At 30.9% G+C, this 24,772-nt stretch overlaps 1 protein-coding gene across 1 annotated transcript; it reads right to left on the bottom strand.

Annotated features, from left to right (window-relative positions):
* Positions 1–14,620: 14,620 nt before the first annotated feature.
* LOC129962432 (putative ammonium transporter 3) lies at positions 14,621–24,323 on the bottom strand. Its single transcript, XM_056076205.1, has 7 exons — positions 24,227–24,323; positions 23,600–24,146; positions 20,966–21,037; positions 19,003–19,062; positions 17,006–17,079; positions 15,957–16,273; positions 14,621–14,968 (listed from the first exon to the last, which is right to left on the bottom strand). Exons 1-7 carry the CDS (start codon positions 24,321–24,323, stop codon positions 14,621–14,623), a joined length of 1,515 nt encoding a protein of 504 aa, XP_055932180.1.
* Between the last annotated feature and the right edge of the window lie 449 nt (positions 24,324–24,772).

Raw genomic sequence — 24,772 nt, 5'->3', positions numbered from 1 at the left:
ATAGTTAGCATAATGCATGGGATCAGCCTTCTCACCACAGCTTACCTGGTGGGTGAAATTTGAAACGTTTTGAATAACTTGAAAAGGGTACATGGCTTGTAAAATGTTGAATTGTTTCTCTGTATTGTTAATTTGATGGAAACGTTGTAAATAATTGTGAAGACTCGTCGTTCCGTATCTCATTCGTACCATTCTGATTGCCAACTGTCTGATAAAATCTTTAGGACTAGGTTTTTCGGGAAATTTTTTGGGGTTGGACTATTGAATCTTGTATATTTCTTTTTCGCAGTTTTTCTAGATCTGTCGCCTCCTTCTCATTATTCCTGCTTGTATTTTTATCTTACCCAGTTGGTTGGAAAGATTTTTTAAAGAGACTTTTGAGTTCCTTTATTAGAGTGCTAACAGAATTGGATGATATTGATACTAGAATCGTTGTCATTCCAAATAGCTTTGTGGTTGTCTTCCTTATTGTGCTGGTACATCGTATTGCTTCATTTATTTTTATTGCAAGGGTTTTGCATCAAAAATTCTATGGAATGAGCTTAATTTTGCAGTTTAGTGTGCAACGGAAATGCTGTTTTCGAATGCCAAGTTCGTTGTACAGTCGCAAATAGTTAATTTACTTAGTTTTGAGTCATCTGTGAATACTTACCTTTGTACTTTAATGTAACGTTTCTAGAAGAATTTATCCTCCAAGTTAAAATATGTCTGATAAACGATGAGATATTTTGAGTTGTTCATAATCTTGATAGTTGTACTCTAGAGGATATAAATTTCAACTTCATTTTAATCGATTTATCTTAACTAAGATTGCTTCCTGTTCTGCTTTAATATGAAAAGATTCAAGCCATTATTCACAGCGCATCAGCTAGAATGGTATTGTAGACCTTAGTGATGTTGAGTAGGAACCGTCTCTATCAGTCAATCTTCACCTGGCGTGATGTTAGATCTTAGGCCTCTGCCAAGCTCCATAAAAGTAAACTTTTTGTGCTATCATGAAAAAATTCTCATTTTTTTTTCTTTGCTATGATCCCAGTTATATCCTGCAATACATTTTAGTTTATAATAAATTCGGAAACCTTTGTTTTGATTTCAGTGGAGAATTGCTTCTTTTGCGGACTTGCCCCACCTCCACCATCCACTGAATCCCCAACATGTATGGGTACTGTAGATTACTTTTCCTTATGTGGTAGTTGAGTCTATATGTTGATTCCTAATCTATGGGTTGATCAGAGGCTCCCTAAGATTTTTTTGTCGAATCGGATTGAATCGCTTTCTTCAGACTGCTTGACAATTCTGAAGAGTGCTGAGGTTTGAGGAGGAAGGTTGCCTTTAATAATTGATTTATGCAATATTAACTTGGGGGAGGGGAAGTCTACTGTTTTTATGTGGAAGTTCCTAAAATAAGTTTTTTGCCTTCAGGATTAGTTTATTGTTTTACAATTTTTTTTAAATCTTGAAAGCTCTTGGAATTTACTTTTCACATCACTTTTGGATTTGATGAATCTTCTTTGAACGACCCTGAACTTTTTTCTAAGTTCCAGACCTTTGGGCCATCAGTTTATGATTGTTATCAATTTATGGCTAATATTTGTTTTGTCATAAGAACACTTCTAAGCTGGCAGGGTTTTTTTTTCTTGTGTGGTAACTTCTACCTAATATGTGGTTAAATTCATTTAGAAAATTTAATATATGGCTATCCAAAAAAAAATCATTATCGTGAAACTGATTTTAGTATATTGATTCACTTTAAAAAGAATATCAGTTTGGCTGCTGCTCAGATCTTGAATTACATTTTATAATATTTATTGCATATAGAATATTTCTATTTATTTAAACCTTTTTTTCAAATGGGCTTTCTTGATTGCAGTGTATCTGTCGTATTATTGAGGGTGTATTGTATTTTAAAAACTTTATAATCTTAACACAAGTGTGTTAAAGAAAACTGAAGAGGCAATTGTTTTTTTCCAAAAATTAGTTTTAATCGAGTTATTAAAAAGAGCAACATATATCTAATTTTCAGTACTAAGAAAAACAAGTATTTCTCCCCTTATAATTGATAATTTTTAATAAAATCATCTTTTAGTACTTTATTAAAAAACTTCAAAGGTTTTTAATAATCTATCTCTATATATAACGTTAACGTATGTGGGGCAAAACTCTTTTCTTATTACTTATTGTCGAAAGGCAATTGTCAAATTTAAACAAATCTCCTTATGAATTTCGGACTGCGTCAATGAATTTTTAATGGCTGCAGTGAATTCAATACTTCGCTAATGTAATTAATGCAGTTGCTAAATATTAGAAATTTTTTTAAAGCGTGCTTGTCGTTTCACTAGAATCCATTCTCTCAGATAACATAAAAAAAATCAAGAAATAGGCTTCGAAACAGCACAAAATGGACTTGACTTTCGTCAGATGGGTAATAGCAAAAGTGATATGAATATCTTCCAAATGGATTAAGATTAAAAAAATATTTTTAACGATAACAGTATTATTTTGTGAGAATGTTTTGGTTAGAAGGTTTTATAGCTCGAAATCGCGTAGGCAATGAATAAAGCATAAATGGCAATTTTGATCATCTTTTAATCGCATATTTTTTTACCTCCTTTTACCAGTATCGCTTTATTTACGTATGCTTCTTTGAAAGCAGATGAGTATTTAATAGGTTGACCTGCTTTTACCAGTATTGCCTTATTATTACGTGTGCTTCTTTGACAGCAGATGCGTTTTTAAAAAGTTGACATAGAACTATGACATCATAGCTGTTATTTCATCTCAAAATCGGTCGAGTTCCAAACTTAGTTTGCCAGCTAGAAAAATTGAAAATGAAAATAGAGAGAGTGAGAGAGGGATAGAGACCGATAGTAAAGTCTCGTGATTGTTTCAAACCAGTTTAAACTGATTAATGACTTAAATTAATTAAGACAAATAATGTCTTAAAAAAAGATTCTTACATGATAACTTGAAATTTGCGATCGTAGATTTCATTTTAATATTTCTCCAGTTTTTTTATTTCATATTCTATTTTCTCCCTCAACTTTAATAACAATTTATTTAAATTGAATTCAATACAGTAATCGATTAACATTCGATTGGTAATGATTTTAAATGTTAAGATGCAATTCAACTCTACAAAACCATGCAATCGCATGCCTTTGCCACTCATTGATTCCTTAGTGGGATTTTCATTTCCGCTTTTATTTTGTAGTATACTGTCTACTTTAATTTGCGGTAAACTGATTTATTTGAATTCATATTTTCAGTCATATAAAATGAGTTTTTTTGAAAAACTTATTTCATCTTAATTATTGAATAGTTCCAAATGTCAATATAGGCGAATAAACTGGTCACCAAAAGCGGCTTAATATATGTTGAACCTGTCAGCAGTGTACGATGGAATATTTCAATGCGAAACGATTTGTATATAGCTTAATTACATTTAACAGGCTAATTCCGGAATAAATCTTTTTGTATGTTTTAGTATTTATTACTTATACTTGTATAAAGCTCATTGTGTGTGTTGGCGCTCTACAGGCCAGACCGTTTGACCTACAGTTACCAAAATTGGTACATGTATGCCTTGGAGGTCGGGAATGTGCTCTTGGGGTCCCTTTTTTGAATTTTTAATTAGAATTGTTATATATTTTTTGCATATGCTTATAGTTTTAAGTACAACGCTTTTTAAGTAGTTTTTTTACCCCGTTTTCGACCGATTATTTTAAACGATTCTGTTTATTTTCTTTGTTTGTTGAATTATTAAGAAAAAAAGATATTCTTTAGTGCCCATAAAGTTTAAACGCTCAGTGACTGTTTTCAGTAATCGTATTATAAAAAAATGCTTTATTTCAGTAAAAAAAAATCTTATTATATTAATTGCAGATTAATCCTTTTCACTTTAAAGCATAAATTCTACGGGAGCTAAGAGAAAATTAGAAAGATACATATTACGTTATGACTGAAGGCCTTTATAGTATTATGAGTGAATTATATGACTATCAAAATTTGTTTTAAATTTAAATTTAATTTTAAAAGTTTAAAAGCTTCTTCATCGGAATATTTTAAAAGTAGGAATTGTATAAAATATTTAATTATTAAAATTTTAATGAACATTAAGATTAGCGAACCGGCTGATCGCCAAAGGCGGCTAGTTTTGTAATAAAGGCTGTATTATATCAATGAAATTGTTAACTATGAATTCTTCCCTATGCAGTATTTCATTGTTTTTCCGTAAGAATTGCGAGGAATTTATAAATAATGATAAAGAATCTTTAATCTTCCAGTTCGCCGAGAAGGATCTTTTTAAGCAGCAAGAACATTATCATTAAGGGTGAAAAATTTGCTTCTAATTGAAAGAATTTTCACAAGTTTATTTTATATAATTACTACTTTTTTTTTTTGTAATTATTACTTATTTTTCAACTATTTGCAATGTTGTTATTTTACTAAAATCCATGATTGCATTCCATTGCATGAAATTGCGCTATAATCTTATGTATGATTATTTGTGTAAAGGTTGTCCACGCAGTTGTGAGAAAAATTTAGCTTTAAAAGGAAACCTTTTTGACCCAGGAATTCGATAATATTTAAAACACCTGTGTAATGAATTTCGTTCTGCAAGTAAGTAACAAGTGGTAAAGAGCGTCACATCGACACCAGAGGTGCAACTGTACACAAAACATTTAAATTTGGGTTAAAACGAAGTTATTCTGACTAAAACTTTCTCAATTTAAATATGAGGTCGGTCTTGTAAAAGCGTGTGTTTTGTTTCAAAAGGAGCTAACCCCTTTTGACGGTTGTTGGTTTTTAGCTCCAGGTATATTTGACTTACGAATCGTTGCATTTAGGTTCCCCTGCTGTTAAAATACCGCTCATGGAATTTTCGTTCGCAAAAGTTATAGTGATTATATCTTGTCTCATTAACTAAATTTTTTCAAAATTTTTTTAAAAAAATCAAAGCTTGATCCTTACCCACAAGCCATTCATTCGTTTGGCTAATCTCGTTTAATATGAGGAAATGAGATTTCATAAAAAAATAATTAAAAACGTTACTTTGCTTTTATAACAAGCGAAGACAGTAGGAACTTGCGTTTGTGTTCAACAGTTCAGAAAAAAATTAAGTACCTTTTATCTCAATCGAATTTATTGTTGTTCTTTTAGTAGTTATGTTTTTTGTATATTATTTTGATTATTTTTATATATAACAGTAATAACATCTTATTTTTTTCCCATATCCCCCGACGAACATCTGATTACATGGAGAATGAATGGAAGCGACTGCAATGATCGTGGAGGTTGCGAAAAGACGAAGCATCTGTCAAAAGAATTGCATCCTGCAATAAAGTGGATTGATTTGTGCAGTATTCAAGGACTTTCATTGAAATTTTAAGAGGATGAACTGCTTCCTTTATTAATCTTGGGAAAATTGGCAAAACATTATAAATAACATTTACAAGCTCTTGGGATTCTTTGTCCATTAGTTTTCTGCGTCTGATATGTAACTTTCATGACTTTCTGTTCTCTTTGATATGCGACTTACATGAAAAGAACTTTAGCATACATATTTTCGTGAACTAAATAAGCTGGACTTACAGCTGACAAAGCCTTCTCACCTGTCAAATTTTACAAATCTTTTAAAAAAAGCTTGCTGTTTTGTACATTTATCTAAAATTATCTTGTCCTAATTTTCTGTAACTTATGCAAGAAAGAAATATTTCATCATCCTCCTACAAAAGAAAAAGGAGGCATTTAGCCGGCAAAAGGCTCTCATGACCTCACATCTCTCGCATTCAGACGCCGTTTTATGAGCTGGCATGCGACTGCTGTGTGGTCAGTAAGTGCGCGTTGTTGTTTGTCTCCATTTATTTCCAAACACCCCCCCCCCCCGGAATTTTATCCAAAATTATTTATCACACATTTTAGTATAAAAAGTTTCTCCGTCTATCTATCTTCTCTTCCAAAGCTTGCCAAAGATAATTTTCAAACAATTTTTTTTATATAAAATTCCCTTTTGTTAATTTTTTAAATTTATATATACCAGCGTAATTTTTCTTAATTAACAAGCTGACTATAATCATTTTTTAACCTTAATGTAAATAGCCCAATACAATTCGTAATAATCTTAATATAAATCGTATAATAATAATCGTAAATAATCTTAATATAAATCGTAACATCATGTTTATGAAGTCAAACGTGATTTAATTGATCTATTATAGTTTAAATTGATATGCAGTTTAAAACGGGCGCTTATTTTACAACGTATTCATTCAAATATGTAATTCTTTACACCTCTGTATTTTCAGTCTTACTTTTAGTTCGTATATTCTAGGTATTATCAGCTTGGTCAATATAAATCCCCTTCCACATTTCAAAAAATTAGCAACATACTCTTAACTGCCTTTCTAATCACATAATTTAATATCAATTTCATTTTTTATTTTAAAAAATTAAATGCTAGATTTAAGACATTGATATTTAAAGTTCAACAACCAGCAGAATGAAATTAAGCTCTAAACTGAGTAAGGAAGTTTGATATGGTATGTGCTTCGGATTTGTCTCGCTTCTCTATCTTGCATATTATCCTCTTTCTAAGCTTCTGAAACGTACGCTTTCTTTCCTTTTGCGCCGAAAGAAACTTCAATATAACTTGCATCTCTCTATCTGGTAAAGCATGATAGGAATAATGTTTATTCTGAATTTTAAATGTAAATTATAATTGATTTCTCTTGGTCTGAATCGCGCAGTAATATTGTATAGGTTAAGTTGTGCTTCCAAAATAATTTTGTTGTTAATTAAATTTAAGAGTTTAAGTAGAGAAGCGCAAGTTTAATTGCCTCTTGTTAGAATTGAATTTTCGTTTCGTTAACAGCGTTTCTTTTCTGTTTATTAAATCCTTTAATGTTATGGATTCAAGTGTAGAAGTCCTTAAAATTCAACAATATATTTAAAGCCAGTCTGAGTTAGAAATAAGTTATGTGACGAGAGAAATGATTAATGTGGACTTAGTTTTGTTATTAAAATCTTTACTCGGGAGTGCACTGAACTTATATAGTTTCAACCGGTTTTAACAATAAAGAAAGTAACGGCAATATCGATTCTAGAAGATTACTTTAAAAGTATGTCATCCGCTCCCTTACGCGTTAAATGGTTCCCAGTTTTTCATTTAATATCTTGGCAACTAGTAATTAATACATTATAAAGCAATAGTCCGCAGGAGAAATATTCAAATAACAGTTTTTTTTTTCGTTACAGTTTCGTTAATGTGTGGTAATTCTCCTTTTCTTTAAAATTTAATATGGAATTTTTTGTATGAACAATAAATTACCTGCATCGTATATAGCTACATTTTATATATTAATCGTTATGCTGTAAAATATTGCTTATAAGCATCGATTTTTAAAATTTGTGTTCTCTATCCATCCAAAGTCTCAAAATATCAATATCAAGGGCTCTAAATTTTCAACCAATTTTCTTTACTGTTGCACTAAGTTAAGTTCTTGCACTAAGTTGATAGCGGCGCCTTAAAACAACTAAATCTTTATTGCATTTTGCTAGATGATTTGAGGAATACTTAATTAATTAAGATGGCAATAAGGGATTGTTAATTTCTTTGGCAAGTTTTTTTTAATTTTATTAAAATAAAATGGCTACTGTGATCTAGTATAAGTTAAAAGCGAAATGTCTAATCTTCAGTAACATTTGAAGATGCATCTGTCATCGATAAAGTAGAGCAGAAACAATGTAAGCCATTCGTGTAAATATTGGAAAATGAAATGTGACAACAAATATTCATAGCATGAAATAATTCAATGCAAATGCTTGCGGTTTTACGAAATCATATTTAAATCAATGAATTAATATTGATTATAATCATATTATGACTGTCACCTGATTTATTAGTTAAATGAATAATTTTATTTTTGATTAATTAAATTGTTTTAAAACAACTGCCTCGGTCTTATACGGTAGTTATTCCAAAATAGCCCTAGTGTTGCATTAAAATATCTAATAATAACTAAAATAAATTGCAAATAATTCTGTAAAACCCAAGAAATTATCATCAACCTATTTATATAAAGCTGTGCTATTTTTCCTGCTCGGTAAACATAGAATTATAAATCTAACATTTTCCTTACAAGGCACTTGTTTTTTATGGGATTTATTTATTTTGCGGCTTTGGCCCCAACAACTTACAAAGTTCATCTTTTGGCCGGTTTAACTGCGCATTATTAAATTTACTCAATATATTAATGGTATTTTTTAATAGAATGTTATAAAATTGCTTAAGTTTTTATTTGTTACTAGTTGACTCGGGTGACTAGCTGGTTGGTCTGGAATATTGGTTATATTCGATTTTGGATAAATCGCTTAGATATAACTTCGTGTGCTTGGTTCCGCATAATTGTGTGAAATCAAAGGATTGTAATTTTAATTATCTAAGTTCTGTTTATTTTATATATGAATCTTCCTAATAGAAAGACTGTCGTAACTTAATATAAACTTATCTGTATTATTAATTTTGCGATATGGTAACTGTAATGAAACTACACATTCCTTAGTCTTCCACAATGGAAAAAAATGACGTGTAATAACAGGTGATAATGCAATGGTGATGATTGGAATTTCGAGGCAAAACCTTGTTAAAAATTGAGCAAAAACAAAAAAATTATTTTAAGTAATTGCCCAAATTAGGGAATAATTTAGACGATCATTAAATTAGATAGTTAAAAAAAATCATTTTTGTTTTAATTGTGAGATGGTATAAAAAATTTTTGTGCTGTAATATTTTCGGTAGCTATAATTTGGTTTAATTTTTAATTAAAATTTTAAATATCCGAAGTATACTTTATCAATCTCCAAAGTATATATGTGCTAAATTTGGTAGCCATAGGTACCAAACGAAAGGTACGAACAGTCTCGTCTATCAAGCACAAACATAATATTTTAAGCAAAGGTTCGATGTTTATAACTAAATGAAAGTAATGACACTAGAAATTTGACCACTTAGCAGCTTTCCTCTCGTGAAGTCGCTAGATACAAACAACTTTCGAATAGTAAAAAAACTAATTCTAAATATAAAATCTAATCTTTAAATGTAAAAGAATTTCAATATTTGTAGTAGATTAAGAAATGTTTTAACCTAAAATCGCTATTTTTGAAGTTTAGTTAATTAAAAATATCAATCCAATTTTAAAATGATGTTAGATTTGATAACATTTAAGCTGATTATTTGTTAAAAGATTCTGCTATTGTTACACTTTTAATAGGAAAAGTCGAAATGGCGTGCTTACGGGCTTCAGTTGTCTTTTTATCGGGGTTTAGGACATTGCTATTTATCGCAGATTGGTTCGAAATTGAGGACAATTACAATTGGCAAATATAAACAATCTTGAAAGCCATCTAGATTTGTTCAATTAACAAAATTACCAAAAAAGATTTCCATTTCAGGAAAGGATTGTTCGCTTTTAGAAAGATTAACGAAAAAATTATCCTCTTCTCATATGTCCATTTATATTTGTTAGCAGAATTAAACTAATGTACATATCGAAGTGACGATGAAAAGTTACAGTTGGCATTTTTTAGAGGAGGTTATAGATTCTTAAATTCACATTTAGCGATTTTGAATATTGGTATAACAGTGAAGAATTGTGTTTATACTTGTTATAGTTCAACTTAATAGGGGACCTATTAATTACTTTCTCACTCTTATATTGAAGTCTGCATTATCTTGTAATGGTATTATAGTTAGTTTTCCGTAATTAATATGGTAACTAAGTAATTTTAGAATTAAAATTCGTTTAAGTTGCCAACTTTCAAATTAAACGTGCATGTGACATAGGTTTTGAGATTGCCGATTTATATATATATATTTAAATAGTTAATAATTTATCTCAGAATTAGGCAGCTTCTCTAGCATTACAAGCTTCAGAAAATGCATAAAGATGTTTCCGCAAAAATTTTACTTAAAAGAAAAAAAATTCTAGTGTTCGTAGCAAGAGGGCGCATCATGATGTTGGCATGTAAATTCTACTCAAGGAATGATACAAATTCATTTTCCTTATTCCGAAAACTTTTAAATGTGCAGGGAATTAAAAAAAATTTCAATTTCTCAACATAGATGGCGACTTATATGCCATTCCTACCAAAGTTGCATATAACTTTCAGACTTGACTCATAAAGCAAATTGAATGTATGGCAGCCCTATGCTATACTGTATGTATTAATAAAATTTCGAGTAATATTTGAAAGTTTTATGATAATTACACGGTACACTTTTGCGTAATTGAATCACCTCCCCATGAATTATTTTTCAACTTTAAGTAAGATTCATTTTATCATTATAATTATTTTAGAGTATAATGTCAGAAACTAGTCCTTAATCCAGAGGCAAAGACTGATCATATGGTCAAAATATACGCTTTATTTTTGTAATAAATAATATTTTACAAGGAAATTAAAATTTGTATTTTTTAGCAATTTGAATCGAAAATGCTAAATAACAAAAAAAAATATAAACGACACAATATACTTTTATCAATTTATTAAAAATATTAGAATGTTAATGTGATTCAAATAACTTTGAAATGTACATTTACCTTGCTGTATTAAAAAATATTTTATTGTGTAAGAAATAAAATCCTTTATGGAATAAAACATCTTACGTTTCACATAGGTGGCGACAAATTCGCAGTTCTTACGAAAATGCGTCTAACTTTCGTTAACCTCGCAAAGCTAGTAGTAAATATCTCAATACATAAAATTTGACTTGCTCCGAGCATACATTTTGTCCTTTATTTTATAAGGTGTTTTGATGAACAAACAATTCTACGCTTTTAAATAAACGGATTTGATTTTATTGGCACAAAAGCCATGATGTTGGCCATGCTGCGCCAAACTTAAATAAACGGAATAAATTTTATTTTGAAGTATATAATGATTCTGCTTTGGGTGAATAACCAACTAAAAATGGCAAACAAGTTCTATAATGTTTCTTGCGCACGTTCACAAAATAGTTATTTATTTTTAATGAACATTCATTCTAAGTTAAGAAAATGTTGTGTACCATTTTGTGAAACGATAATATAAAATTATAATTTTTTCCTGTAGAAGGCGACACCTAACCATAAATGCGTTATTGATTTCGGTCTTAATTTTTATTTCGTTTTTAGTTTTAAAAAAGCTTGTGAAAAGCAGCCTCTTTTGAAATGAAATGAAATAATTAGACCATCTAACCATCATTATCTATTATTCAAACCATTGCATTCAGAATATATATATACACACACACAATCGTTTTAAGTTTGAATTTCCACGAAAAATTTAACTGCATCTTTTTACCACTCTGTAGGAATTTGCAACCATCAAAATTAAAATTAATATATAAATAAAACGTCAAAATGATGAACCGTCATGAATTGTGTTTGAGACGAGACACCCGAGTGCAAAGGATTCATTTATTATAGAACCATTTTTTTCTGACACACACTCACTAAATGGCGCAACTCATAAGATAATTTTATTAATGGATTAAATATTAATTAATTTTATAAAATTAATTACTATCGAGCACTTACAAGTTCTTAAGCATATAATTTTTGCACTGAAATTTGAGTGAAAAAAAAATCAATCACCAAATTCACTGTTTGGAAACATGAAATAAATCAAGTAAAATATAAGTTTTGAAATCGATATTTTCCTTTTACGTGTTCGTGGAAATAGATAATTGTAAATATACATAATAATATCATTCAAAATAAGATGCATATAAAAAGCATTTTTTTAAAAAAAATGAATTTTATTTGTATTTGGCTTCAAAACAAAATCAAGAAAATTTTATGTAAAGGAACAAATAAAATACAGTTGTCTCTAGAGAAAAACGCTTATAATATCACCATTCACGGCTCGCTTCATTTCTTCTCAGTAAGTATCCTCTCTAATCACCTTTTTATCCTGATATTGACTTTTTTTTTTTCCCTTTCTTTTTCAGCTTTCCTGTGAAAATGGCATGTTATGTGTTTAGCAATTTATAATAAAAGTAAAAGTTAAACGACAATTTTTAACACCTTATTTGTGGACTTAGTTTAGTTATATTAACATTCCGTTTTAAAACAACACTAAGGCTATTTTGGAACGGATCTCGTAATTTTGATCCGCTATCGGATGACGAGGATGATACCTGAGTTGACATTCCCTTCTCGAAACTTCCATACCACTCCAGTGGGAAGACGTTTGGCTCCGATAGATTTAGCGTGTACCATACCCTCTTACACGACAGCTCTCAGGTGGAATCTGGTCTTCAACCAGAAACTCTCCGGTTCTGAAGCCGAGATTCAACTCCCAAGCCACTGTAGCCATACAATAATTGTACTAGACATTTTATATATCGTAAAATAACACATTTGCTTGGAACCCTCCCCCCTCCTTTAAAAAATGGAGAAAAAACACAAAACAATTTAAAAGCAATCTGAGTTTGCTAACTTAAAGATGTGTAACAATTACCCATTTCTATGCCAGATAAAAGCCTTACGCCAAATTGCATTTCTATCTTATCTATTTTTCGTTGACGTTCTGCTATTTTGTGATAAATATACGAATTTCTACTATCCCATATTTCACCTTCGCATCGATCCTCACCTCTGACATAGGGATGAGTTGGTTTCCGTCGCATTGGTGGTTGCAAAAATGGCGTGAAGTCAGAAAGCCAAGAGACGTGCCTACTACGAAAAGGTTGTACCAAGGTTAGTGAGGGCGAGGGCTCCACCTTAGTTCTTGCCAATCCTGTCATGGTTTCCGATCATTCGAAATTTTCCATATGCCCAGGGCGGATCAAGTAGTGGTTTAGAGTTCCCATATTGGAATTAAAATCTTACATTTCGTGCAGAATTCATAATAAAATAATAGCTTCAGCAAAACGTAAAAACCATTTCACACATCAAAATTTATTAGTAACGAATAATGTGCTGTTAAGGCAAAAATGGGATTACTTGGACCGAGTCGAAAAAATAGTTCCAAGTAACCCTCTTTTTTTTGCCTCAAAAAAACGATAATATTAAACTTTATTTAAAAGAAACTAATATTACCTCTTTTTTGCCATTGTTTCTTTTTTATTTAAAGGTTTACCCATTATTCATGACTATTTATTTGCGAGTCTGGGGGGAAAAACATTTCCCAGACTTTCTCTTGTAATATTGAGGAAAATCGTCTCGTAATAATACATGGAAGAACAATACGCGCTAATTTTGCGCTAATTACAAGTTTAATTAATTTCAATAATGTAAGATAGATGCAACAACGGGTTTAGTGAGAGCAACAGCACTATGGCCGGCGTCCTGGCCTAGGGTTTGAGAGTCTTCCCTGTGATCTAGACATTCTGGGTTCGTGTCTAGTTCGGATCTTCCTTATGTTCTCTCTGTGAGGTGCGTAAATGAGCCCCCCCCCCCCCTGTAAAAAGGGGTTGTACAAGCAAGCGAGTGTGTGTGTGCTATCTTCACTTGAGCTAGAAATCAAACTTCTGCCCTCGGATGCTCAGAAGTCTTTACCCTCAGAAGCTACTGTGCAAAAATTTGACGTAAAATAGTCACACGACAAAAAACAATACTATGCTGTAAAACGTAGCAGTGCTCTTTGAACATAAACATAAAAGACTTAGAAATTGCCAGGAAGAAAAGTATTTCGCACAACGTACGATGACAGTAAAAAAGAAAATTAATCTTTTATTTTTGTTAAGAATTTTGATTATAAAATTTATTCAATTAGATCAATAAGTTCCGATTAAAGAATATAACTGTAAAATACATTATTAACACACTTTAAAATTACTTAGCGGGGGGGGGGGGATAAATAAAGCAGTGCTAAAATATTTCATCAAGCCTCATAAAATTTGATGTATTTTCATATTCAATATAAAAAAAAACAAATATTATAATTAAAACGGGTTTGTTATTGATTCTATTCGAGTACATTGTCTCTTCAGTTGTTTATACTATCAAAAATGGAGCTTGAATCAAAGTAAGCTCGACTCAGGAATCATTTGGACCCATATTTGGTTCATTTATCATAAGTACTAAAATTAAATATGTTAGTTTGAGAAATATTTGAGAAAATATCTCAAACAGTGCTCAAATATTTCAGTAAGCACTGTAAAAATGGACGTATTTTCGAATTCAATGTAAAAAAAAAAAAAAAAAAAAAAAATATTGTTATAACAAAATTGTGTCCATTCTTGATAAATTTCTGATTATTATAAAATTAAAATTCTTAAGGCTATCATTTATAAAGAATAAAAAAAATATCTTTCTGGATTCAAATAACCTTAATCTACATTACAAAATAACAATGATGAGCCTATTTTGCAGATATCTGTTAAAGTGTCCTACTTATTTCGATGATACCTGGATACAAATGATACCAAACTAAGGTCTATTGCAGGATATTTCGAAAAGAACGATTTTATATGTTTTCAATTATGTTTAAATTATGTTCGGATAATTTTTTTACATTAAAGTTTGCTTTTTAACCATAACAAAAATTATTTTCATTACATCTTCATTCAAAGGAATTTGTCTAGTTATTATTTTGCATCAATTCCACAAATAAATCAGTACACCTTCAAGGAGACTTAAGAAATTGAACAATTTTCAATACAAAGTTTTAGCTTTTTTCTCATGCGATTTTGAAAACTTCTTCCTTCGGATGTTTCAGTCCAGACAAGTCTGTGGCCGTTTTGAGGCTGCTGCTGCAGTTGTTCTCTCAGACTTTTGAGGTATTTATCCATTAAATAGTCATCCCATTCGCTTCGTGGAGGTGTAAACGATTGGCATGAATGGAGTTTGTAGCCTTGTCTTCTCAGATGATCGATCATGCCATTGTAGTCGTACCCATTGTGCCGGATGCCATGTTCGTTGTAGTCGGCACCCAAAAGCTCTTGAGCTTCTGACAGGCGAATAGGAGTGATGTAATTGATAGTCTGAAAAGAAGATTTAATGTAAATAATTGCAAAGAGCTCGCAGCAACATTGTTATTTCCACGGAAAATCGTTAAAAAAAATTGAAATTTCACAAGCACTGGAAATAAAATTGATGTGCAGAATAAATAAAATAATAATATGAAATAAAATAAATATAATAATAAATAATATAATTATTTAAAAATGCACCCATTATAAATGGCTTTCATAATCTTGCAAAAAACAATAGGAAGTCATATAGGGTAATGTTTGTTGCCAGATCGCGAGACTAGACTAGCATTTTTTGAACGATTGTGCTTCGCAAAGAGGTGGTAATCAGAAGTACGAGCAGTTATTACTCCTCTCTGTTCTGAGTTAATCTGAGTTTGCCGTAATGCAAAATGTATATATCTCCTCCTTTCATCTTTCATCCAACCCCTTTTTTATGACTGCGGTAACCAGTTGGTAAGGTCATGGTGTCAGAAATGGAGGACTTCAAGTTCGAGACCTGATTCCATCGAAGAATAAGCGGGCTTGGTGCATGTTAAATCCCTCGGGGCCAAACGCCCTTCTGTTGGTGTGGTGTGGAAGTTTGAAGAAGGGGTGCCTTCTCAGATGCCGTCCTCATCATTTGACCATGGCTCAAAATTACAAGGTCTGTCCCAAAATAGCCCTAGTGTTGCTTTAAAATGGGATATTAATATAACTCACCTCCTTTTTGAATTAATAACTACTGTCCTTACGAATCCGAGAAGGAACAATGATTATTACGTACACAATGTTAAATTTCCATCTGTATTGTGTCTGTCACTGTTTGAAATTTTTTCACGCCAAAAAAAAAAAAAAACGCCAAATTCTACAAACGCATGCGTTTTCTTCGCATGGACTGCCTACGGGCTATCTTATACTGGTTCTAACTTTAAACCCGGCATAATACTAAATTAAATAGATTTTTGAATGATACTAATAAGCAGAAAATGACTCATATAACATCTCTAAATGTCCTTACTTTTAGCAGTATAAATGTCGTTGACATACTCCATGTTGCTGTGCATACACATGCAAACAACTGCACAAACAAGAAATAGAATCCTCCTCCTTTAAACAATCCATTCAATCCTCCAGTCATATTCAGCAAAGGATCTGCTTCGACGAAGAGGCCCACAGCTGTCATGCCCAAGATTCCTCCCACTCCATGGACAGCGACGGCTCCCACTGGATCGTCCACGTTCATTTTATCGAGGAAGGGAGTGGCTTCGTTGACAACTATTGCGCACACAGCACCAACCACTATAGATTCCCACGGTCTCAAGAAAGCCGATCCGGCTGCAAAAATATCAGGTGATATTATCAAAGAATAGTTAATCGACAGCAGAAAGCGGTTTAAAATATTATATACAAGTCTAAAAATTATCAAAATATAATATTGTATCGAAATTTTATCTAACTTCGCGCAGACTCAATGACTCAGTGGTAGAATGCTATGAAGTGAAAGCGACAGTTCGCAAGTTCGTATCTGACTGCAGACTAGTTGCCTAAAAACTGTTTTGATATTGATTTACTTTCTGTTATTTCTTGTTTGTTCTAGAATGTTCTTATAATTTTTGTATTTCTCTAAATCTTAGAGATTCGAATCCTTTTGTCTTGTGGATAAAAATAGATATAAAGTTTAATTAATTGAATAAAGTCTCGAGTTGAGATTAGTGAGCATTATCTTGTTTTAATAATAATAATAAAAAAAACTGCAATTAAGAAAATATACAGAACTGAAATTCAAAATATTTATCAGATTCGTGCAACATTTTCATCTGCACTATTTATAAAGGAATGGAAAATTAGAAATATGCTAGAGGCAGAATTAAACTGGATGAAATTGCTAAAAATAAGTAAACTTTCATGCTATATGGTAATTTTTTTTATTTTATTGTGGAATGTTTTCAAAAGCAAACGCACTGACACTTTTTGATACACTTTGGAAAAATTTCATTTGATCGGTAGGGTACCATAGACAATCTCAAACACATACATAAAGAAACAAATAAATTTTATAAAACGTACCAGTGACTCCAACTAATGCACCTAAAATTCCATTGACAGTGTCACTTACTCCATATATACGGTTCTTTAAGTAACTGTAAGAGATGCATATATTTCATCAGAACGGAAATTTTACCCAGTTTCATGTAAATAAATAACACGATATGTTTCTAAATTAATGCACATGCTATTTTAACCTAGAGAATTACTGCATTTGAATGTTTTCATATATGAAATAAATAATAAAGAGAAGAAGTGGAAAGAACAATTTGGATATCCTGGAAACAAGCATTTATAAAGGCAAAAAAAAAAAAAAAAGAGTAGTTCACTAAAGAGGACAGAGTATTGACTTTAGTAATCATTTTTACTTTTAATGAGTAAAGTTGGAATTCTGGTTTGGCAACACTGCACATTCATAACAATGGTTTCTTAATAAACCAATAGCTGCATGGTCATGCAATGTTTCCCCCTTTTTCCAGATTATTCGAACTTCTACACAAAAGGATTCAGTTCCTTCTACTCAGACACTGAAAGTGATGGACCCTGAAGAATGGAAACAGAAATCTAAAAAAGAATTACATGCACCATCTCCAAGAAATTGGACGTTTTGTGTTGCCAAGTAATTATCACAAACTTCATATGTGCTTCCATTTTATTTTCGTTTCATGTTATTGAAATATACTTGCACTATATCTATCTAGCAAGTAGTATTTCGAAATACATCGTTTTTCAGCTTTTTAATGCTATAATTAATATTTCATAAAATATTTTACTTTTTTAAAATTAGAAAACCATTGTGTAAATAATGAACATATTTTTTAAACAATACAGTTTATCTTCATTCGTTCAGAAACAAATAAAAAAATATGGGAAAATACGCAAAATCTTCTCAGCTTGATCATCAGTAATCGATGAAAAAGGAAGGATGAAATGTGAGTAGCAACAAAGAAAATTATTCTGATTTCATTTTTAAAAATGAAAATACAGCTAAAAATAAGCTTAAAATATTTTGAAAGTTAATTGAATCTAGACAAAAATTCACAGCAATTAAATTGGCATCATCTCAATGACGGTTTTTTTTTTTTTAAAAAAAGTGCAAAAATTATATTTCTAAAGTAATATTTCTGGAAATTATAGCGAATAAATTTCACACTTTCTAATAAATAATAATTAAAAAAAATCGCTCCGAGATGCATACGCCCACCGAACATATGTTCCATGTTTGGGATATATGCGCCAAGAACCACACACACATTTTTCTTTATTATTAGAGGAAATATTAGAAATGAAAAGGTTCTTGATAGTACTATAACAGTTCTTTAACAGTTCAGTTCCAGTAAGTCAACAACCTCCTGGAGCTGATCTGACAAATGTGAGATGTTTTGAGGATAAGCAACAAAAACACTTTTTCAAATATTTATGTGATTTCAGAGCATTGCAATTAATTACAAATTTTCAAAAATGCTATCAACATTGATGGCATTTTTAAAAATATCGACATCTTATTAGTTTAATAACATCATTTCCGACTTGGGCTTTTAAAATCAGCTTTTCATTCATGTGAAATGATAGAAAATTACAAATGTGCTGCTCTGGATGGAAATATATGATTTGTCCAACGTGTATGAAATGTATATATATGTGATAAGCAAATTTTGCTTTATCATTGTATTGCAACTCGTCTTTTTCCCCTTCAGCAGAGAGTGCCCCCTTGTGGCGTTTTGCAGAAGACAAACGGGAGACTTGCATCCTGAAGTCGACTTTTTTCCCTATGCGCAATCCTTGCTTTCGGCTGGAAACGGCCGAATCCCTCCACCATACTGTTTTCTTTAATCTAATTTTCTATGTGTATGTAGTAGATAAGTGTTTGTGAATTTTATAGTGTAGCTGTGTTTGTGAAGATTAAAAATGCTGTATTCAAAACCGGGCAGTTCTTTAGAAAACCACAACACATCACTATAGTATAAAATTAAAATGAGCAAAACGGTTATCTTGCTAGAAAACAAAAGCATCCTTACGTGATTAAGAGTGCCGCCATTCCGCCACCAAGTGATGCATTTATTGTATTGATAGCCGCTCTGAAAATACAATTTTTTTTATTACAAAATAAGAACATTAATTATTATCAAAAAGAAAAAAGTCATTACATTTTTGTCAGATTTCTTTCAAGCGACTTTCATTTTATAATTACGATCATGCTATTGACAGAATTAGCCTTCAGCACCTCATTAAGATATTTTAGAAATGATAAAGCTTTTGCAATAAAGAATAGAAGTGGCACAACATAACAAAATGAATGATGTAGTAGAAATACAGCCTAAAAATTCTTTGTTTATAAATTATTTCATGTGCATTTAAAAGAGAGAGGGAAAAAAAAGTGGATTCAAGTTCAAAGAAAGCGAGTTCATTTTCAATTAATTTCTACGAGAGACTTTGCATAAATTATGAGAGATTTTGCATCAATTAATAATATTAATTTTAAACACAAATTAATTTTTAAACTAGAATCTCAGAATAGTTATATTAAACTGTTTAAGGGATCAAAATAGAAGAAATATCTCTATATAAAAGCCCATAATTCAACTCTAAAGCGCATAATTTAAATTGCAATAAATTAAATAATATAACAATATAATTTATAACATTATTCGCATTATTAATACGCCATTAGAATTTCAGAAATACAAGTTTAAAAAATATTAATTTGTGCGAAATCTTTTTTTTTTTTTGTTCTATTTAGTTTTTCTTAGAAAGTAACAGCTTGTTGTAATGTTCATACATTTCTGATTATTAAAAGTATTTTATATGCAATATGTATAAACCGTTGAAATATGAGAAAAGAAATATATGTTTTGCGTAAGAGCTTAAGAGCAGTTAAAAATTATTTGTTACAAATACTCTTGTTTCCACGAATATTAAAAGTGTTAACTTTGAATTTTAATATGCTATTTTGTTACTGTCACATATTGTAAAAAATTTCGTGTAATTTGTTAGAAAACTGCATGTTATATATATATAAACAGTAATATAAATATTAACAGTAAACTGTAAATATTAACAGTTTTTATTTTTCAATTGACGAGCAGATTTCCTTTCGTTCAAAAAATGCAACAATTATTCATTTGAAAAAGTATTATATACTCTTTTTTTAATTTTCTCATATACGAAGTGCTAAGAAAGTACAGTAATCATGAAAGAAAAAAAAAATCAAAATCGATATTTTGACGAATTTCTACATTTTAGACCTCCCCCAGTTCGAAAAATGCATTTTTGGAAAATGTCCATCTTTAGTGGTAAAAATAACTCAAAAAAAAGTTTTGGGATAGAGAGGTGAAATTTAGTATATGGTTTGTACACCAAATGTGTAGATTTCTATCAAAATTTCGCGAAAATCCGTTCAGAGGAAATCTATCTGTCTGGTTGTTCGAATATAAGTTAACTCGATAATTACAAAACAAAGAGGTACATGGATAAAAATTCAGTATACAGATTTAACATCTATGTTGTATGAACTTATCAAATTTTGAACCAAATCCAATGTGGGAGTGACCGTCTGTCGGTCTGTACTTTCAGAAGGATGTCAACGCGATGACTCAAAAAAGGAGTGACTTAAATACATCACATTCGGAGTGTGATTTTGTTGTTCCAAGTGTAGTTCTATATCAAATTTTGGTTTAAAACATGTCTAAAACAAATTCATTTTTCTCATATTTTTAACCGCATGCCATGGATTAATCACCAAAACACTCGCCAAGAGTGATGCGACAGATTCAGTGAAAATGCTAAATTCCCACCTAAGATTGATTAACTGTTCAGTGTCAATGCTATGCGAGATAACATCTTTTGTTACAGAATATATGAAAAAGTTGCGAGTTGATCACTCCCACTGGTCTTATGTCCTTCTTCTAAAAAAAGCTATTTGAAATCAAATAAAAAAAATAATAAACTTAGAAGTAAGAAAAAGCTTCCAACGTAGCTTACCTGCCAGAATACTGCCATTTATTTCCAGTTATTCCAAAGCTACTTCCAGTGTTGAATACCAGCCATCCCCACCTATAATAATTGTAAATTCGACTAGTAAGGTGCATTTAAAATCTTTTTTTTTTTTTTTTTTTTTAGTTTTGACTAATCAGTTTAATAGTTAATTTTCCAAACTAATAACTAAAACATTTTTTTTTAATTTTTCAATTCCTACTATTAGTTTACACTCACACTATATATATATATATATATATATATATATATATATATATATATATATATATATATATATATATCTTGTTCAAATTTTCAGTCGTTAATAAAATACTTTTTATTCATTCACTCAGATTCAAATACATTTTTTTAACTTGCAGTGGATGACACTTGATGTTAATACAGTTTTTTTTCAAATATTAATTAATTAATAAAATTTGTCCAGTCATTTCTATTTGGTCGCCAAAGTCGTCACATCCGTCGTCATGTCGCCAAGCTTTATTTTGCCATTTAATATTGTAATTTTGTCATATGTATATACATATTTATATTAATTGTAATTATTTAATAAAAAGTAACTTAAATAAAAAAAATTTTGTTGACCTAAGTAGGAATAGACTTAAAATAATTTTTTTTATATATTACTTGTTTTGTTTATGGAACGAAATAATTCTCTCAGAATATCAAAGGAACAAAAAGTTTCTTTTAAAAATACAAACACTCATAATATTCAAATAAATATTACAACAAAATAATAAACGGTCTTTAAGATGCCTAATTTTAAACAAAATGTAATAGCTGTTACGACGTATAAAGTAATTAAAATATTTTGAAGTCGATGAGAAAATACTTAATGCAGAAAAAGAAAACATTTTGGCTTTAGAATATAAATTCTTGTTTAAAATAGCTATTTCTAACTAAGCATGTAATTTTTTTTCACAGAACTACCTTGCACGGTAGATGTGTTCAGCCAATATCTTAATTTTAAAAATGATTTTGAATAAAACTTTTTATTCTTTAGATAGCAAAGATGGATAGGTTTACAATTGCAAATAGTAAGGTTAGTAATAAAGTTACTAATACCATTTAGGAAAGAGTTCCAAACTCTGGAAGAGAATAAAATGTCACTTGCAGATTTTTTCTGAAGGAAAAGAGTGTTTATCGTGCTACTCGTATATTCAATTAATCTCTTCTGGCCATTCAAGATTTTCAAATTTCATATGGCTAATTATTGTTTAGTTTCTATTATGATAGTATACTAAACTTTTGACACTTGTATAGTGCCTGATACAAAACACGGAATTTCCTTTCCAAATAATACTGCAGCTTTTAATTGTTCTGTTTAATTCTAATGGATTTTTCAGGGCTTTTTTTTTGTCAATACTCAGCGGGAATTAAGGAATCTTAGGATACAATACTTATTTCTGCCTTCATCTCATCATGTTTATTAATTTAAATGAAATAAAAGCAAATATATTTAAATTTGGTAGTATTCCCTCCCTTCTAAAACACGATGTACTTATTCCCTTTATGCCAATGCTTTGAGACGCTACTAAATGAAACTTTCAAAAACAACGAAACATCTATATTTGTAAATGCTTCTAGAATTATTCCAAAATTATGAAAAATTCTAAGAATTCTATTCCCATCCGAATGGGTGGAAATAAATTTTTATCTTAGTAAAGTCATTAACATTTTAATAGTGTCATAACAGTTTCAATTAGGAAAGCAAGTTTGATGGTGAATATTTTTCAAAAGCATACAGAACAAAGTTGGTTACATTTTTTTCATCTAAGCACTAATTAAAATATTAGTCTTTTTCAAGTAACAAGTGGCTTTGAAATGAAATGGTAATTTAACAAATAATTTTAAAGTAAATTAATAACAAATAAATTGGCCAACTTTTAAAAAACTCTACAGCCACATTCGCAGTTGCCACGTCATAACAGAGAGATATCATTAAACCACCGTGTGGCGCCGTGGCACGGTGGTTGTCTGTTTTATTGTTTCAGCGTATTTTTTAAGCTTGTCGCAACACCACCATTTTCCATTATAAAAAGCTCGCACTAACATTTTCACGGCACTCTGCATCGCCAGGCTCCTAGAGCATTCTTGATTTTTATAAGTGAATTTTAAAGGTTTTATCAATAAACTTGTTGTTTACACTTTTAGCTTTTCCCTCAATTCAACAAGTTGCAGCCACTTTGCCTTAATTTTCACTCCGTAACTCAGACAATATTCTTAATACGTTGAACGCCTTGGGGATAACTAGTAATTGGCGAAGCCAAAGTTACAAAAAACTCATAATTCGAGCAAACTTTCAATGTTTTTAAAATTTTCATCAGCGTTATTAAAATGGCGTGAAAATATTTTGCAATATACAACATACACACATAAAAAATGACTGCATTTCACCGTCACGGGGGTCACCCGTGACCTCAATAAAATTAATGCATTAGGAATGATTACACAAATAAATTTGTTTGTTCTAATAATGTACTATATTCAACGCTTGTGGAGAAATTCATATTCTAAAATATTTAACGCATAATGAGAAATTCATTTTGGCTAGACGGGCAGATAATGTGAAATCACATTGCATTCAACATGTTAAATAAGGATTAGAGTTACTGTTCATACCACAAAGTGAATAATCCCATTATGGCATTTCCAGGATCTCCCATCGCCAAAGAATCTGTTCCTTCGTCATATCGATGCAACCGAGGCTTGAGCATTATCGCTGCAACGAGCGCTGAAGAACCACCTGTCAGATGAACTGCACAAGAGCCAGCAAAGTCGATAGCTCCCATCTTCTTCAAAAATCCGTGCTGCCCCCACATCCACCCCGCTGGAATGCAGTATGTGATAGTGTTCACAAACGAGAAGATGATGTAGGCATTAAAATTCGCTCGTTCCGCCATTGCCCCAGAGACGATTGTTGTAGCGGTGGTGGCAAAAGACAATTGGAAAATGAACGTGGCAAATACTCCACTATCTTCCTCGGTGGTGTCGACTAGAAACGACCCGACTCCACAAAAGGCTGATGTGCCAGGACCTTGACCATACTGAAGACCGTAGCCAAACATCCAGTAAGACAGTCCACCCAGAATAACGTCAACAGCATTCTTCATTAGAATGTTTACTTCATTCTTTTTTGATACAGCTCCTGATTCCAAAAGACCGAAACCTGTAAGAAAAAAAAATTTCCGGAACAATTAGTACATGATCTTATTAAACAAGTAGCTATTATTTAATTCTCTACTGTACCAGTCTGCATTGTAAAGATGACGAACGATGCTGTTAAAATCCATGTAGCATCATCTGCATTCACTGGATTTAACCCATCACTTGTTTCCTCTTCCATGTTTCAGCCTGCAACTGAAACAAATATATAAATATCATTTCTATATTGTACCAAAAATTATATATATATATATATATATATATATATATATATATATATATATATATATATATATATATATATATATATATATATATATATATATTAGGAAATTGAACGCGTTTGAATTCAATTGGCACGTCTGTGAGAATCATTGGAATTCGTGGCAGCAAAACATTTTCGGCTCGAAATTTGCCATTCAAATTGCTGGCTTCGATAACGTTTTTCATCAATTTTTTAATGACCAATCGCGTGCCATTGCACAGCCGTGGTGGGTTCAAATTCCGAAGTAAAATAACCGGAGATCCAACTTTCAGTCGTAGAAGGTGTGGTGACATGACTGGCAAATCCAGTGAGTTTAAAAACTCTGTTGGATAATTTACAGCTTCGTTAGCTCGCAAACTGTATGA

This window comes from Argiope bruennichi, chromosome 1, assembly GCF_947563725.1.
Source record: "Argiope bruennichi chromosome 1, qqArgBrue1.1, whole genome shotgun sequence".
NCBI lineage: Eukaryota > Metazoa > Arthropoda > Arachnida > Araneae > Araneidae > Argiope > Argiope bruennichi.
The sequence above is the reverse complement of the archived record's forward strand: the minus strand, read 5'-3'. Positions and strand labels throughout refer to the sequence as shown.

Coding starts and splice junctions, on each gene's coding strand:
- LOC129962432 (XM_056076205.1), bottom strand. CDS start 24,323: ATGGAAGAGGAAACAAGTGATGGGTTAAATCCAGTGAATGCAGATGAT. Junction 17,080..19,002: donor ATGGCGGCACTCTTAATCAC/GTAAGGATGCTT, acceptor CATCTCTTACAG/TTACTTAAAGAACCGTATAT. Junction 16,274..17,005: donor TGCATTAGTTGGAGTCACTG/GTACGTTTTATA, acceptor ATATTTTTGCAG/CCGGATCGGCTTTCTTGAGA.